The sequence below is a fragment of the Panthera leo genome, chromosome B3 (assembly GCF_018350215.1).
Source record: "Panthera leo isolate Ple1 chromosome B3, P.leo_Ple1_pat1.1, whole genome shotgun sequence".
NCBI lineage: Eukaryota > Metazoa > Chordata > Mammalia > Carnivora > Felidae > Panthera > Panthera leo.
The window spans coordinates 86,030,355-86,046,064 of NC_056684.1; the positions used below are offsets into that span (position 1 = coordinate 86,030,355).

General features: G+C 37.9%; 1 protein-coding gene across 1 annotated transcript in view; it reads right to left on the bottom strand.

The window, feature by feature from the left end:
* Positions 1–15,710, bottom strand: part of SLC25A21 (solute carrier family 25 member 21) — a 485,962-nt gene extending 470,252 nt beyond the window's left edge. The window contains exon 1 of the mRNA XM_042943202.1: positions 15,641–15,710. Coding sequence (XP_042799136.1) covers positions 15,641–15,710 — 70 coding nt within the window. The remainder of the gene's footprint in view (positions 1–15,640) is intronic.

Sequence of the window (15,710 nt, forward strand, 5' to 3'; positions counted from 1 at the left end):
GCTTTCTCCAACATTTGGGGCAATGAAGCAGACAAAGCCAGTTTATTTTGTAGGTGGCTCAAAACCTTTTTCCTGATTGGCCTATCATAACTTAAACTTTTTTCTGGGGAAAAGGCACAGTTTGAGGCCTATCCCACACAATAAAGTACAACTAATTAAATTTATCAGGTTAGCTACAATAATAAAATTTTTCTAGAACAAAATCAGGGTTTTCAAAAGTCAGATTAGGAAGCTATTGATGAGAGTCAGAAAGTCATGGGGTGCTTTGGTGGGAAGCCCTGGACAGCCCCCTCAGTGAGCATGCTGAACATTGGGGCTGAGACATAGAAAAAATTCAGAAACTAATGAGAAAAGGAGAGATGGTTAATTACAAACTTGGGTAATAATTCTGCTTGCAATTCCTGGGAAAACGACTAACGCTTCTTAATCTATAAACCTTTAGTTGTCGATCAGGTGGTCAGTCTCTTTCTCACTGGCACGGGATACGGAAATAACCACATTAAAGAAAAGGTCTTTATTATCTGTATTGATTAATAATACTTGAAACAATTTGCTCCAAATGGTACTTTGCGATTTTAAGATCCCCAAAGTTATTATGAATGAGAAATATAATAAAATACCTACAAAAGTATTAATGCCCTTCTCTAAAAAAAAAAAAAAAGTAGGTCTTGAGGGAAGGGAATAACCCAAGTTATTTGATAGGGTGTCCACTGGGATATAAACTGAAAATCATCCCTGTAGGCCCACTATGGAATATTGAAAATGAAACCTAATGACTCCATTTTGGAAATAAAAATATTAAAAATTTCTGTTGAAAAATAAGATTAAGTTAATGATATCCAGGTTTGAGAACAAAACAAAACTCTACCACCAACAAACAGTTAAGCAAAAATAAGGTTAGGTTTCTAGAAGGTAAACAGAAACATACAGTTTACATTATAAATTGTAGAACAGAATTATAGTTAGCATATATTCATATAGTATGTCACTCATCTATGAAGATTTCTTTAAATTCCTAGAATATGTCTAAATACTTTTATATTTTCCCTTTATGTTAGTAACTAATATTTACTGAGTACTTAGTAAATTCTAGGCACAATGATAAGCCTTCACATGTATCAACCCATCTGACCCTTCTAACAACTTTATGAAGTAGATAGCAATGTATCCCTATTTTATAAGTATAAAGTACAAAATGTTAAATTGCCTTCCTAAAGTAACACACCTAGTGAGTATCAAAGTTGGGATCTAATGCCAGGCAGTAAAGCATCAGAATCCCCACAGGAGACCACTTCCCTTATTATCTCGACTCTTTCCATAAGGTAAAGTGCACTATTGAAAATGGTGCCCCATTTTCTTTCTTTGTCAATAGAGAACAAAAATGAGGTAGATCAATGTTTTCATATATTTTTTTAATTTTAACTTATCTACAAAAAGTTTGCCATCCATTTCTAACATGTGAATAATGAAAAGCGATAGACTTCCTTTTTGAATTTACAATATAAAATATTTCTGTGTAGAGTTGCTCATAAGCAGAACTGTGCATCTTGTATTGATTACATGTCAAATAGAGTAAAACCTTGGTTTGCAAGCATAATTTGTTCTGGAAACATGTTTGGAATCCAAAGCACTTGTATATAAGAGCAAATTTCCCCATAAGAAATAATAGAAACTCAGATGCTTTGCTTTACAACCCAAAAATGTTCATATATAAATGATTACAATTGTGTAATATAATATAAAATAATAAAGAAAATACAAAATATAAAGAACAATAAACAAATTAACCTGCACTTACCTTTGAAAACTTTCATGATTGGTGAGGGAGACAAGAGAGAGGAGAGTTATTGTGTAGGACAATAGAATCACTGCTGTCTCTTGGCTCAGTTGAATCTTTTTCTGCATGGGAGCCATTGTACATGCTCACAAGGATGTTGACTACAGCACAGTATTAATAAATTCTTGTCAGATACTGTATTTAATGTAACTGGCAATAAGGCAGCAGAGGAAAGGGTCTATATCTGCAGGCAGCCTGACCTAGAATGAAGCAAAGCATTCCTAAGCTTACTCTTGGATGGAAAAGCAAAGGACTGTCGGTAGGTGATTTCAAGTGACAAAAAGTACACTAGTGCCAGTTGTGGGCACTTTCCAACATTCTGAAAAATCACTGACTTTTGCCAAACATAGTGGCCTGAGACCGAGCATCCAAGCATGAGAGACAATCACTCATAATTCTGCAGCAAGCGAGAGAGACAGAGAAAGAGAAGAACCATTGGCTCAGTTTTGATCATGCGACACTCAGCATCATGTATTATTCATATTGCAATACTTTGTTCATCAAGGTAAAATTCATTAGAAATGAATATTGTACAAACACGTTATTTGCAATCCAAGGTTTCACTGTATTCCATTATAGCAACTCACACTGTTTAGCATTTAAATATACCTTTGGTCAAAAAATCAAAGTTTTATTTTCAGTACAGCTCTGAGAAACTATCACTCCTACATTCCCTCAACTATCAGCAAAATAAGATGCTACGAATGAGTTCAAAGTACTTAGTTTCTTTTTTTTTTAATTTTTTTAATGTTTATTTTTGAGAGAGTGAGAGAGAGCACGAGCAGGGGAGGGGCAGAGAAAGATGGAGACACAGAATCCAAAGCAGGCTCCAGGCTCCGAGCTGTCAGCACAGAGCTGGATGCGGGGCTCGACCCCATGAACCATGAGATCATGATTTGCACTGAAGTTGGACACTTAACCAACTGAGCCACCCAGGGACCCCAGCACTTGGTTTCTAAAATAGAAGACATTTTCTTTATCTTTGCTATATTTATGGCTGGTCAGACAGGGGCACACAAGCAAAATAAGTCTCAAAAGAATTGTACTGCTTTGTGGTGAATGTAATTTGAATAAAAATAGATGTATTGAGTGGATATTATCTTCTAAGCACTGTGCAAGGCCTGGAGATACAAAATAAATAAGAGTTGGTCTCTACCTAAAAGGGGCACACTTATTTTTTTCACTATTCAACCTGTTTTTATTAGTCAACATTACATGTTTTTCTTTTTTTTTTTAAGTCCAAATCACATATTTATTTTTTTGATTTTATTTTTTAAATTTACATCCAAATTAGTTAGCATATAGTGCAATAATGATTTCAGGAGTAGATTCCTTAGTGCCCCTTACCCATTTAGCCCATCCCCTCTCCCACAACCCCTCCAATAACCCTCTGTTTGTTCTCCATATTTATGAGTCTCTTATGTTTTGTCCCATCCCTGTTTTTATATTATTTTTGTTTCCCTTCCCTTATGTTCACTTGTTTTATCTCTTAAAGTCCTCATATGAGTGAAGTCATATGATATTTGTCTTTCTCTGACTAATTTCACTTAGCTTAATACCCTCCAGTTCCATCCACATAGTTGCAAATGGTAAGATTTCACTCCTTTTGATTGCTGAGTAATACTCCATTGTATATATATACCACATCTTCTTTATCCATTCATCCATCAATGGACATTTGGGCTCTTTCCATAATTTGGCTATTGTTGATAGTGCTGCCATAAACATTGGGGTGCATGTGTCCCTTCGAAACAGCACACCTGTATCCCTTGGATAAATACCTAGTAGTGCAATTGCTGGGTTGTAGGGTAGTTCTATTGTTAGTTTTTTGAAGAACCTCCATACTGTTTTCCAGAGTGGCTGCACCAGCTTGCATTCCCAGGGGCACACTCTTTGCCAGACTTAAAAAACAAGAAATAAATCCAGTATAATCTTTTAAATTAATCACACACAAAAAATCTAAGGTAATTGTGAAAGGCATCCATGTAGAGTAAAACAGAAGATAGTATGTAAGCAATGAAAACAAACACAAATAATACTGGATAGTGCCTATTTAAAAACACCTACTGAATGGACAGATGATACATTTTTAAACTATAGAATATATAAATCTGGCAGGGTCACATAGACATCATCAACACTGCTTTCTTTCCATATAACTTAGGAACCAGTGTCTCTACTTTTCTTTCTTCCCTTCCCTTCTTTGCTTCTCTGTTACCTTCTAATCCCCAGCACATGTATGCTCAAAACCATAGAAGGTATACGCTAATGCAGATCTCTACAAAAACATGAAGGAAACAAAAGGTCTTGTCCTTCCTTGATGCTTGATCAGGCAAACATGAGACTATATTGCTCTGTAAAAGAAAGTTGCTGATATGCTTTCCAATTTTGATATGATCACATTTCTACTTCCAACTTAAAAGAATATGAAATAAATGTTTTCTTAGGTCAACTAAAAAAGCCCCCACTACTCAAAATAAATCACTAAAGAGTCTTTAGTATTTCTTACACTAAGTATTTTCAATATTCACCTTCTTTATAATTTTCCTAAAATTTCATAGCTATATACATTTCTCATTAAGAGAGAAAGAAATAACATGTTTAATTTACTCATCATTTTTTTGTTTTAAAATACATGGTCAAGTTACACTGCCATCTTGTGGTTAGAAGCTCATTTACAGTGGCAAGGACTTCTGGAATTTCCATTAATTCTACACAGAATCTATGTACCTAAAAGAAAAAAAAAGTTCTGTTTGGAACTTCTGTCTAAGAAATGCATTCTTTTACATATCCCTCACTTTCTTACATTAAAGCCAAGAAATGCCAAGAAATGGCATTTTGAGTGGCTGCCCCAGATAGATAAATAAAAAGAACTATGCATTTGGCACTCTAGATCTTGCTCACAGCAGCTTATAATTTACAATTAGTATAATACACACTCTAACCCTGAGAATTTAGAGAAACAAAACTATGGAATCTAGGAGGTTCATTCCCACAAGGTAATCTCCAAGACCTACAAGCAATGAATGTTACATTATGCTAAGCTTATCAACAATTTTTGTTTGATCCAAAACTCTAAATTCAAAAGCAAGACAACAACAGAGGAAATAAATATTATAGCAATAAAAATAATTGTCCATCCCTCTTATTCACATACATAACCTTGCTTTTCCATACATAGTTAAGAATCATAATTAAATGAAAAAATTAATTCCAAAGTACAGTCCTCCACATTTTTCAAATGCATAATTCTCTATGATCTATGCCAGGCACATGTTCCAAATGTTTTATAATGGTGGAATCTACTTAGAAGTTAACACACTTCTACATCTAACTTTGTCTGCAGAAAGCTTTTCCTTCTTTTTTTATTTTTAAGTAAATCACCAAAATTATAGGAAGACAGTGCCATCTATAGGTCTGCACAAGGACAGAATGGAGTTCTATTCAGATGTGACTGTCCACTGTGATACAGTAGTCAACCAAATGCATTGCACTAGAAAGAAGTTCCAAAATAACTCTGCTCATTGTTGAGTCTCTGGAAAGGTGCCTATAATTTATTCCAAAGTATTTTATCTCCACAATCATTCTCCAAACAAGAAGAAGAAGAACAACAACAACGGCCACATCAACAAGAACAAAAATAATATTTTCCATAACTGTATTAATCTGATTTTGGCACATTTTATGACTCATAAATAATTATTTATTATTGTTATTTATTAATAATTATGATAATTTTTCAAGAAATATTAGCTCATTGGCACTTCTCCTTCTCTCTCTCTCACATAATGTAAAACATTTTGGGGTTCATTTTTTTTAGGTGCCATTCAATTCTATTGAAACATATATTTCATTATAATTTTTCCAAAGTTGTATTTCCCCCTAGAATAGTCCATTCTAGTTTTTATAGACAATCAACTAAATTCACCCTGCATCTCACCTACAGCTACCAAATTATTGCAAAAGGAAAAACTCAAAACAAACCTATTTTATGCAACTTCAATTCCCTCCTCTTTCACAGCCAGGCTCATTCAGTCTGTTCTGAGGTTGCTCTTTCTTCAGTGAGTCATTCTGGTGTCTTACCTAGTTGTACAGGTTTTAATTAACAATTACCCAAGGATTGGGGCTCAACTCGTTCCTAATCAATCGCCTACAGGGAATGACACAAAAGAGGTAGCCCTGTCAATGCTGACAAAGTCCTCTGATGGGTAAAGTGGAAAATTTTATACTTGTACTATGGCTGACATTTAAAGATCTGGCAAAAACAAGGAAGAGCCAGGTTGCACCAGAGGCAGATCCTGATTATTCATCAGTGCACAAGTTCCTTGAGCAGCTACAATATTTAACACAGCCTGAAGGAAAAAAGGTCTTATGGAGACAATACTCTGTATGGGGCTGCTAACCTGGTTTCTCATTTTGTACCCCATGAGGCAGGGTGAGGTAGCGGGTAGGAATACAAACTTTGAAAGCAAAGAAAACAGAGTCTGAGTTCATGTTCCATCACTCACCTTGAACAAGTTTTTAATTTCTCTGAGCTTCACTTTCCTCATCCTCAAGATATTACAAATTAATATCAATCATTTAAGCAAAGTAAGGTGCTTTATACATAGTAATCATTCAATACATGTGAGCACTTAAGATTTATCTTACTGTTTCCTGTTTGTCTGATCTTAATTATCGACTAATTAGGAAAGATCCATATAACCCAAACAAACACCCAGAAAAGGTCAGTTGTAACCCGCTAAGTTAACAAAAAGAACGAATGAGAAAGACAACTCAAAATAAGGGTGAGTACAACAATACAACAAAGAGAAAATGGTATTTGATGGTCTAATATTAGTTTCAAAATTTACCTCTAAAACATTACCTTTGAAAATCACTAAGAGTTCACATAACTCTTGATCCCATGATATTTTTACTGTATAAGTTAGAAATCTGAGTCTGCAGGACACAGAGAAGATGGAAATATCAGGGAGTTACCTGCAAATGGATAATACTGAAGCCAGAGAGCAGATGGGCTTGCTTGGGGAGCTCAGAGTGTGTGGAGCAGAGAATGCCAATTTTTGAGGAAAGGAAAAAAGAGGAATCAGCAAAGGAAACAGTAAAGAAGTGATTGGATATGAGTAAGAAGATAACAGTCAATAGCAGAGACAACTTTAAAGAGAAAAATTGGTCAGAGATGTGAAGTTTTACAAAGAATAGGTAAAATTAGGAATGAAAAGCAGTAGTTAACAGTTTGGGCAGAAAGGGAAAGACAGATATGCCAATTATAGTAGGTTGGAAACCAAGTGAAGAACTTTCCACAAAGGTTGACAATGAAAGGAAGAGAAACATAGGACCATGGCTTGAGATAAGTAACACTAACTTGAGAATTACAACATGAAGAGAAAAATACAATCAAATGCCTGTTGTAGGTTAAATTGCGTCTCCCCCCCCCCAAAAAAAAAGATACGTTCAAGTCCTAAACTCTGGTATGTGACTTTATTTAGAAATAGGTCTTTACAAATGTAATCAAGTTAAGGTGAGGTCATACTGGATTGGAGTGGGCCCTAATCTAATGATACCCTTATAAAAAGATGGAAATTTGGACAGACACAGAGACAGATAGGAAGAGAAAGCCATGTGATAACAGCCAAAGAACACAAAGATTGGTAGCAACTACCAGAAGCTAGGAGAGAGGCATGGACCAAATTCTCCCTTGCTGCCTCCAGAAGAAACCAGCCCTGCCCATACTTTGTTTCAGACTTCTAACCTCCAGTACTGTGAGACAATAAATTCCTGGAATTTTAAGCCATCTACTTCGTGGTACATTGTTCAGACAGTCCCAGCAAAGCGATACAAGGGATCAAAAGATAGAGATCTAATAGAATATTTAGAATGGCATAAACCTTGATCACGTCAAAGTATGGAAATAACTGACACAAACAGAATAGTTTAAAACCAAAAGAAAAATAAATTAATAAGAAAAAACAGTTAAAATCTAGAACAGTTAAGAATCCCATAGAAGTCCCTTAACCTAGTTTCATTTATTGCCATTTTAAGATACCATCTACTTAAATCATAAAGATGTTTGAAAATGATCTGTGAATCTCTTTTCATTTTGGGGTCCTGGAACAAAAGATAATACATAAATTTTAATGTGTATTTATTTTTGAGAGAGAGAGACAGAGCACGAGCAGGGGAGGAGCAGAGAGAGAGAGAGACACAGAACCTGAAACAGGCTCCAGGCTCTGAGCTGTCAGCACAGAGCCCGACGCAGGGCTCAAACTCACAAACCGTGAGATCATGATCTAAGCTGAAGCTGGATGCTCAACTGACTGAGCCACCCAAGCGCCCCAAGATAATACATAAATTTTAAAAATTATCATGGACCTCTTCCTCAGAAGGTGGCAGACACTTCAGACCTGAAGACAATTTTTTCATTTCATTTACTAAATGATTACAATGAAAGAAAATATTGTTGAAAGAAAAGAAAGTTCTGTTGCAAATATTGGTTGTTTGATGGCTTGAACCCCAGCATACTTCTCTCTTCAGAGTTGGACCCTAATAATATATTTTGTGGCTTATGCTTCTAATATTTATTCATTAGTATAGTCAACAAACATTTCCAAGCATCTACTATGCTTTACCTAAAACACCAGGTTCTCAGTGCTCTGAGATGTTGCAGTCAAGACTGGGAGGGGTGGGCAGTGCGTGGGCAAGGGAGACAAGGAAGGGCTGGTTTAACAAAGTGTTCCTAAGATGTTGTACAAATATTGATTCACATTTTTACGTCAATTGAATCACGTACCCACATGTTATACATGCGTTTTTAAAATGTCTTTCAGGGATGCCTGGGTGGCTCAGTGAATTAAGCATCTGACTTTGGCTCAGGTCACGGATTCACGGTTCATGGGTTCGAGCCCTGCAACAAGCTCTGTGCTGACAGCTCAGAGCCTGGAGCCTGCTTCGGATTCTGTGTCTCCCTCTCTCTCTGCCCCTCCCCAGCTCACGCGAGCTCTCTCTCTCTCTCTCAAAAATAAATAAAAACATTTTAAAAAATTAAAAAACGCCTTTCAGTGAGGGAAACTAAGAAATCCTTTGAAATGTGGTTATGAGATTTATATTTTGTTCTTAAATGCATATTTTTGAGAACTAGATTTTCTTTAAGAGAGATAAGACTACATTTTCATCGGGGCACCTGGGTGGCTCAATCAATTAAGCGTCCAACTTCAGCCCAGGTCATGATCTCACAGTGTGTGAGTTCCAGCCCTGCATCAGGCTTTGCGCTGATGGCTTGGAGCCTGCTTCAGATTCTGTGTCTCCCCAGCTCACACTTTCTCCCTCTCCCTCCCTCCCTCTCTCTCTCTCTCTCTCTCTCAAAAATAAATAAAAACATTAAAAAATTTTTTAAAAGGTCTTTCAGTGAAGGAAACCAGGGAATCTTTTGAAATGTGGTTATGCAGTTCATATTTTGTTCTTAAATGCGTATTTTTGAGAATTAGATTTCCTTTAAGAGAGATAAGACTACATTTTCATTAAAATGCATCCCTTAAAGGTATTTTATAATTAATTTGAACAGTAGAGTTGTTTCCTCCTATGTGGTTGAAATAAGGGGGATTTTTCCTCCCTAATTACCGATAATGGGTTCCAGCCTCCCTCTGATGTGTCATAAAGGCTCACCTGTTTCACTACAACCTGCTATTTATTATCAAACAATTGCAGTTTCCCAAATCCTGAAGTTCCAAAGGTGCCATTTATCCAAATCACATGTGTGCCTCCTTTGCACCCATTCTAATGGGTGCAAGAATTTTCCTTGATAAAAATTTTAACCTTGATTACCCCCCGGTGCATCGACCCTTTTATTACTTAGTCCAAATTAAAATCCAGAGGACTAGTACACATACTGCCTATTAAGGCACTTCTTTTAACTGTATTTTAACTATTATGGGTTAAAGCAAGCAAAAGTAGAATTCTTGTGAAAATGAATACATATATATATTATATATATATATATGTATGATATACAAGACCAGGAGTTAAAAAAAAATACATTTCAAATTATCCAATACCATTTTAATTACCTTTTAGGTTGAAAGCCTTGACTCTCTCCCCTCAGTATAATGCACATTTTATATATACTCTCAATAGCTAATTTCCCAGAGACCTATCCATGAATCCTAGGGTTCCTTCCCCCTAAAAAAGGTTTCTCCTTTCACCTTGTCATTTGACCCCTTGAAGGTGATTAATGAGAAACTGCACAAAGTACTTGAACTGTGTCTAGTACAAATTTGGAAAACCTGTTTCCAGGATAGTTTGACTAAATAATTTCACCAAAATATCTCCAGGAAGACACACAAAATAAAAATTGTGATTGGAGATGTGATGGGGGTGTGCCTACAAGATACAAGGAACTAGGGTGGGGCTGGTGAGGAGCCTGGAAATTCTGGGAAGAAATCAGTGTCCTGCATGCATGGAGACCATGTAAATAATATAAGAAGGGGAAATTCTCTAGGAAGTTCTCTGAGTAGCACTTGCAGACTTCTGAGAATATAAGATTCTGGGAGGTAGGAGGAGGAGGGTCCTAGAGATGTGCAAAATAATTCAGTGGGCAGGGCCTAGGCATGCTCTCTCTCAGGAAGGAGCCTGACAAGCTCTGGGAGAGCAAGGTCTCTCAGGAATCCAAGAGGACTTGCCAAAACCCTGGAAAATTCTGATGTTAGAGGCAAAAAGTCCAGTGGGAACTTGGGGAGAATTACCATCTGAGTGAGCCTAAAAGGCTTCTACATTTCATGTGAAGTAAGAACCCCATGAGCTTTGGAAACACATGGAAGAATCCAAACTGATAGTTAAGGAGAATGGGAGGGTCTGAGATAAAGTTGAGTTCCTGGCCCCAAGGAAGACATGTGCATAGAAGGGAAACTTCCTGGAGCCCTGATGGTGAGCAGACAAGGGAATGATGTCTAATACTGAGGCCCAGATACCTTGGGAACTCTAGCAAGCTTGGGGGAATTCTGTCAGTGTTGCTGTCAGGTTTGCTACCTGACATTTGGTAGTAATAGAAAAAGATGTCCCTTCTCCCCCAGGTGGATGCATCTCTACTCTAGGATACATGGATTATGAATCAGCATGGGCTAGATTTCGGCTCTCACTTGCTCCAATGGCCAGAGCCCTTTTTTTCAGTGTACAACCTGCCCAACTTCACATACAGGCCCTGAATGGACTGGGAATTTCTTTTAGCTAAAAGCTAATCTTGTGCCCATACACATGAAATTGTTTAGAGAGAACAACCTATCATTTAGCAGAAAGACTACAAGAATGGTATTTGTAGATACAAGAACTCTTTTAAGGGATATAAATTAAAGAGATATAAAGACAATAAGGGATAGTAGACTTGATTCGATCTCTCCAAATTCTAAAAATGTCTGATAATGTAAATGATATTTTTCTGGTGCCTCTCCTATCCTGATTTCCTACAGAAATGGTTGCATGCTTGAGCAACCATAGGCAAATTAACTAGGCCCTCTGTAGGTCAGTTTCTTTATCCTGAAGTTGTGGTGAGGATTAAACACGTTGATCCATTTAAAGCTAGAACTGGGTCTAGCCTTTAGTATTTACTCAAGAAATGTTAGTTATTATTTGCACTATTCACATGTTAATGAGAGTGTTGAGCTGCATGAGGCTGTAGAGGCCATCTGGACAACATTCCTTCAGAAAACAGTTTTCGAGCTAGGCCTTGGAAAATGGGTAGAATTTCAATAGCTAGAGAAAATAAGAGGAAGACATTCCAGGAATTGGGAATAAAGGTGGAAAGGTACAGGTAACATTCAAGTATTTAGCAGAAACTGAAAGGCATGTGTAGGAGAGGAGTGGTAAATAAGCCTGACAGCTAAACTGGGGGCACATAATAAGGCTTACAGAATTCATTCTTCTCTCTCTGGTCAGCAGTGAAAACCAAGAATGTTTTAACTTGTAACCCTCTGAAATCTGATTCCCCTCTATAAAATCTCTTTTCCTCAAAAGTCTTTTAATGCAGGGCATCTAAAACTGGAAAGTGCAAACAAATGACTTGAGGTCCTTCCTATAATACAGATTCTGATATGGCAGGTCTGGAGTGAGGTCTGAGACCCTACATTTTTAACAAGCTTCCAGGTGCTACCATGTCTCTGCTGCTGCTCGTCCACGGCTCACCCTTTGAGCACCAAGGGTCTAATCCAATGGCCTCTTCTCACTCTCATCCTTACCACCTCTGCAGTGTTTGGCCTTGCTGATTTTCCTTAAGTTCTCATCATTGGCTTCTATTCTTTCACGTGAAACTTATGCAATTACTTGAAGCTGAAAATACAGACTAGAAGCCTCCTCTGTAAAACTTCAGTACATACTGACTTGTCCTGGGCATAGCTTTCATCACATAAAACAAAGTTGCCATTGGTAACAATACTTTTACATATTAGCTATAGCTACAAGCTTGAGCCCAATCTTTAGATGTATAGTGTCCAAGCAAGTGTAAGTGTATCAATCTCTTTGGTTTTTGAAATGCAAGTATCACAAACCATCTTTTAATATAAGACAGACATATTTTGTTATGAAAAACATCTATTGCCTATTTCATAATGTGTCTAACTTCTCTGGAAAATAAATCTCCCCCGAAATCCCCATGCCCACTGTGGCCCCACCCATCCACATGGGCACAGGCTACCATTTATTGGTGCAGAGGTGGGCCCTTATCCAAAACTGGGTCATCTTGAGTCTTTCCCCCAGGATTTTACATGAGAAACGGAAAAAAAAAAAAAAAAAAGAAAGCAAGTTAGTCTCTCACTATCTCTATAAAAGTGAAGAGAATGTAAATTCAAGAGCTGTTAGGAACCACATTCTGTCATGTGGATGGCAGAGCAGAAAATAGCAGTACAATTGTAAGAAAAAAAAGATTGATAGGGGCCCATGGGTGGCTCACTCAGTTAAGTGTCCAATTTTGGCTCAAGTCATGATCTCGCAATTTGTTGAGTTCAAGCCTCACGTCAGGCTCTGTGCTGACAGCTCAGAGCCTGGATCCTGCTTCAGATTCTGTCTCTCCCCCTCTCTCTGCCCCTCTCCCTCACACGCTCTGTCTTTCTCTCTCTCAAAAATAAATAAACATTAAGAAAAAAATTTTTTAATAAAAAAGTCTGAAGGTACCACAAGAGCACAGGGAAATACCTCCACAGTATGGCACACTGACAACCTTGAGCATCTCCACATAACCTGTGGACACGGCTAGGCCACAGACTGATTCGAGTCTTGGCAGAACGCCCGATGATTTCTTCTGGTCTAAGGGAAGATAAGCAGCCTGGTGAGGAAGAGCAGAGAAGCTGTTTCTCCTGTTATCTTAGGAAAGACTACCATGAGTCCATTTCTCATGTATCTCCCTAGTTTCAGTTGAACTCAAGACTTTCCACCTCATTCCCACTTGGGGGAAGCTGCAGCCTTCAGTGTAAGTCAATAAAACTACTTGGCTGTGGTTCTGAGGCACCTCCTCGACAGTAGAGTGACCCGCTGCTCATACCATCTACCAACTGGCATCTTCAGTTTGGTGTTGCCCATGGAATAAGGGAACTGACACCACCATATCACTTCCTTTTCCTGTCTAAGTAATTAGCTATCTGAACCCGTTTGGGCATGTTTACTCCTTACCAGGCAAATCTGTGGAAATATGGCAAGCCATCCTAGCAGCTGTATTAGTATTACTGGTGACCCTACTCTTCGCCACGAACCTGCTGCCTTGGAAATGTTTAACCATTTGACAACGTGAGGAAAGGTAAAGGATGACTTCCTGAATTCTCCTCAGTGCTCTAGCTCCTGATTCCAGTCTCTTCCAGGAAGGCATCCAGACCTTGAATTCCAAGAGATTCCCTGGTATTTCTGCAATAAACTTCCCCAGCTTTTTTCCCCCTTAAGAAGGCCAAAATGTATTTTTAACCTTTACCCTCAAAAGGTCATATAATACACACACAGAGGTGCCGCATTTGATGACATTATCAGTAATGAGAACTTTAGCGCTAGAGATTCAAACGCATTTTCTACATTTATTAAAATTCCATATCTCTTGTATATTAATTTCCCTTTGGCCCTTTACCTAGTATATGTAATATGATTAATCTGCATTTATTAAAAACCAGTAAATATAAAGTTTTATGAAAATATCATTGCCTAAGTAGAAAACACGATCTCCTTTTACTATGATGAAAGTGTACATTACTTTCAACATTTATCAGTGATTCCATAGTACTAAATCTATAAATCAACCACACTATGTTTAATTTACCTTACACATATACTAATTTTCATTCATATTAGTTACAACTATAAGAATATGATGGAATCACACATTTGTGCCAAATATTTATCAACCAACAAAAACATGTAAGTAGGTTACAGTTTGACCCTTGAGTTTAGCTGTGTCTAAGATCTAGTATGATCATCTAAGCCAATACAGAGATGCTTCTGAATCATTAATTAGAGATTAGGATGTTCACCAATGTTCCTTACTCTCCCATTCGGACAGCTAAGTTTTCTTTGATCAGGGTCATGGACTCTGAAATCAACCCAGTCAGGGAGAGCTGGCAGTCTGGGATATTGTGGAATTTGACCCGGTGACTAAATTGGTGAAAATTCATCGTCACTTCTGGGAAACAACTAAAAAAGCAGACAGTGTGGCCACTGACATCATAATTATGGATGGACAAAGCATAATCACATATAAGAGATGCATGCCTTGATGGTCATATTAATGAAATATCATCCTTATAAACTGTACAGACCATGATTGATACATGTGGTTGCTTGTGGTACTCCTGAGATGCAAATAGTTCACGACATAATGATAACTAGTCATAATTTGTAATAGGCCTTTATAAAAAGTCCAAGTGTATTTGAGAATAAATTTTCCTAGTTGACGTTAAACATTAGACATCTAGTCACTCTCTCCATATGATTTACTAGAGTTACCATAGTATAACGTCTTAAGAGAATATCTACACTTACAAAAATGTTTTATGGTGCTGAGTGAATTGTAGTAATTTATAAATTACTTTATAAATTTAAAATAAAAATGTGTCACAGCTATGAAAACTTAAATTTTCAATCAACTCATGATTTATATTTTAAAGTATCTTTAAAACACATCCACACAACATAAGCTCATGGGTTCTTATTTTCTCTAGCCACACTTAGTAATTATTTCCATGATTAGTTACAACAAATTTTTTCTAGTTTTTTTCCCACAACGTAACTCTCCATAAATCGTGAACCCCTTATATCAAAGGTGTTTATGTGTGTTAACATATGCATTTAATTTTAATATGCCTATTTAAGGCACGAATAGCCCCCAGCAAGCACTCTGCACTAAGAAGACCTGTGGAGTGCTGAGGTACACACTCTAATGATGGAGGCAGGAGTTATGTAAGATCTGAGTTAGCCCAGAAGCAAGAGGCTGCAAATGATAGCAGAACTAAGGCTGACGCAAGCTGGATCGCTTCAAGTCAAATAACCAGCTAGGAATCAAGGCCTCCTCCAAGTTGCAGGCCTTGGGGCTGCCTAGCTTGCATTTCAGGCTGAGGGCACAGAAGGCGGGGCAGCCTAGAGCGGCGGCGCGGCGCGGCGGCGACTTGACCTGGGGCACCGGCCTCCCACCGCCGGCTCCCGGCTTCCTTTGCTCTGGCCCTCGGCGGGCTCAGGCGCTGCGCCTGGAGCGCTGCATTTAGACGGGAAACTTCGGACGCCAGGATTGAGAAAAGTTTTCCGACACGCTAAAGGAAAAGCGACTGGCCCCTAGCGGGGCGGCCTTACCAGCGGAACCACCGGCCAGGATCTGGCGAGAAGCCTCTTTCACGAAGCCGACCTCGGGCTTGGCGGACAT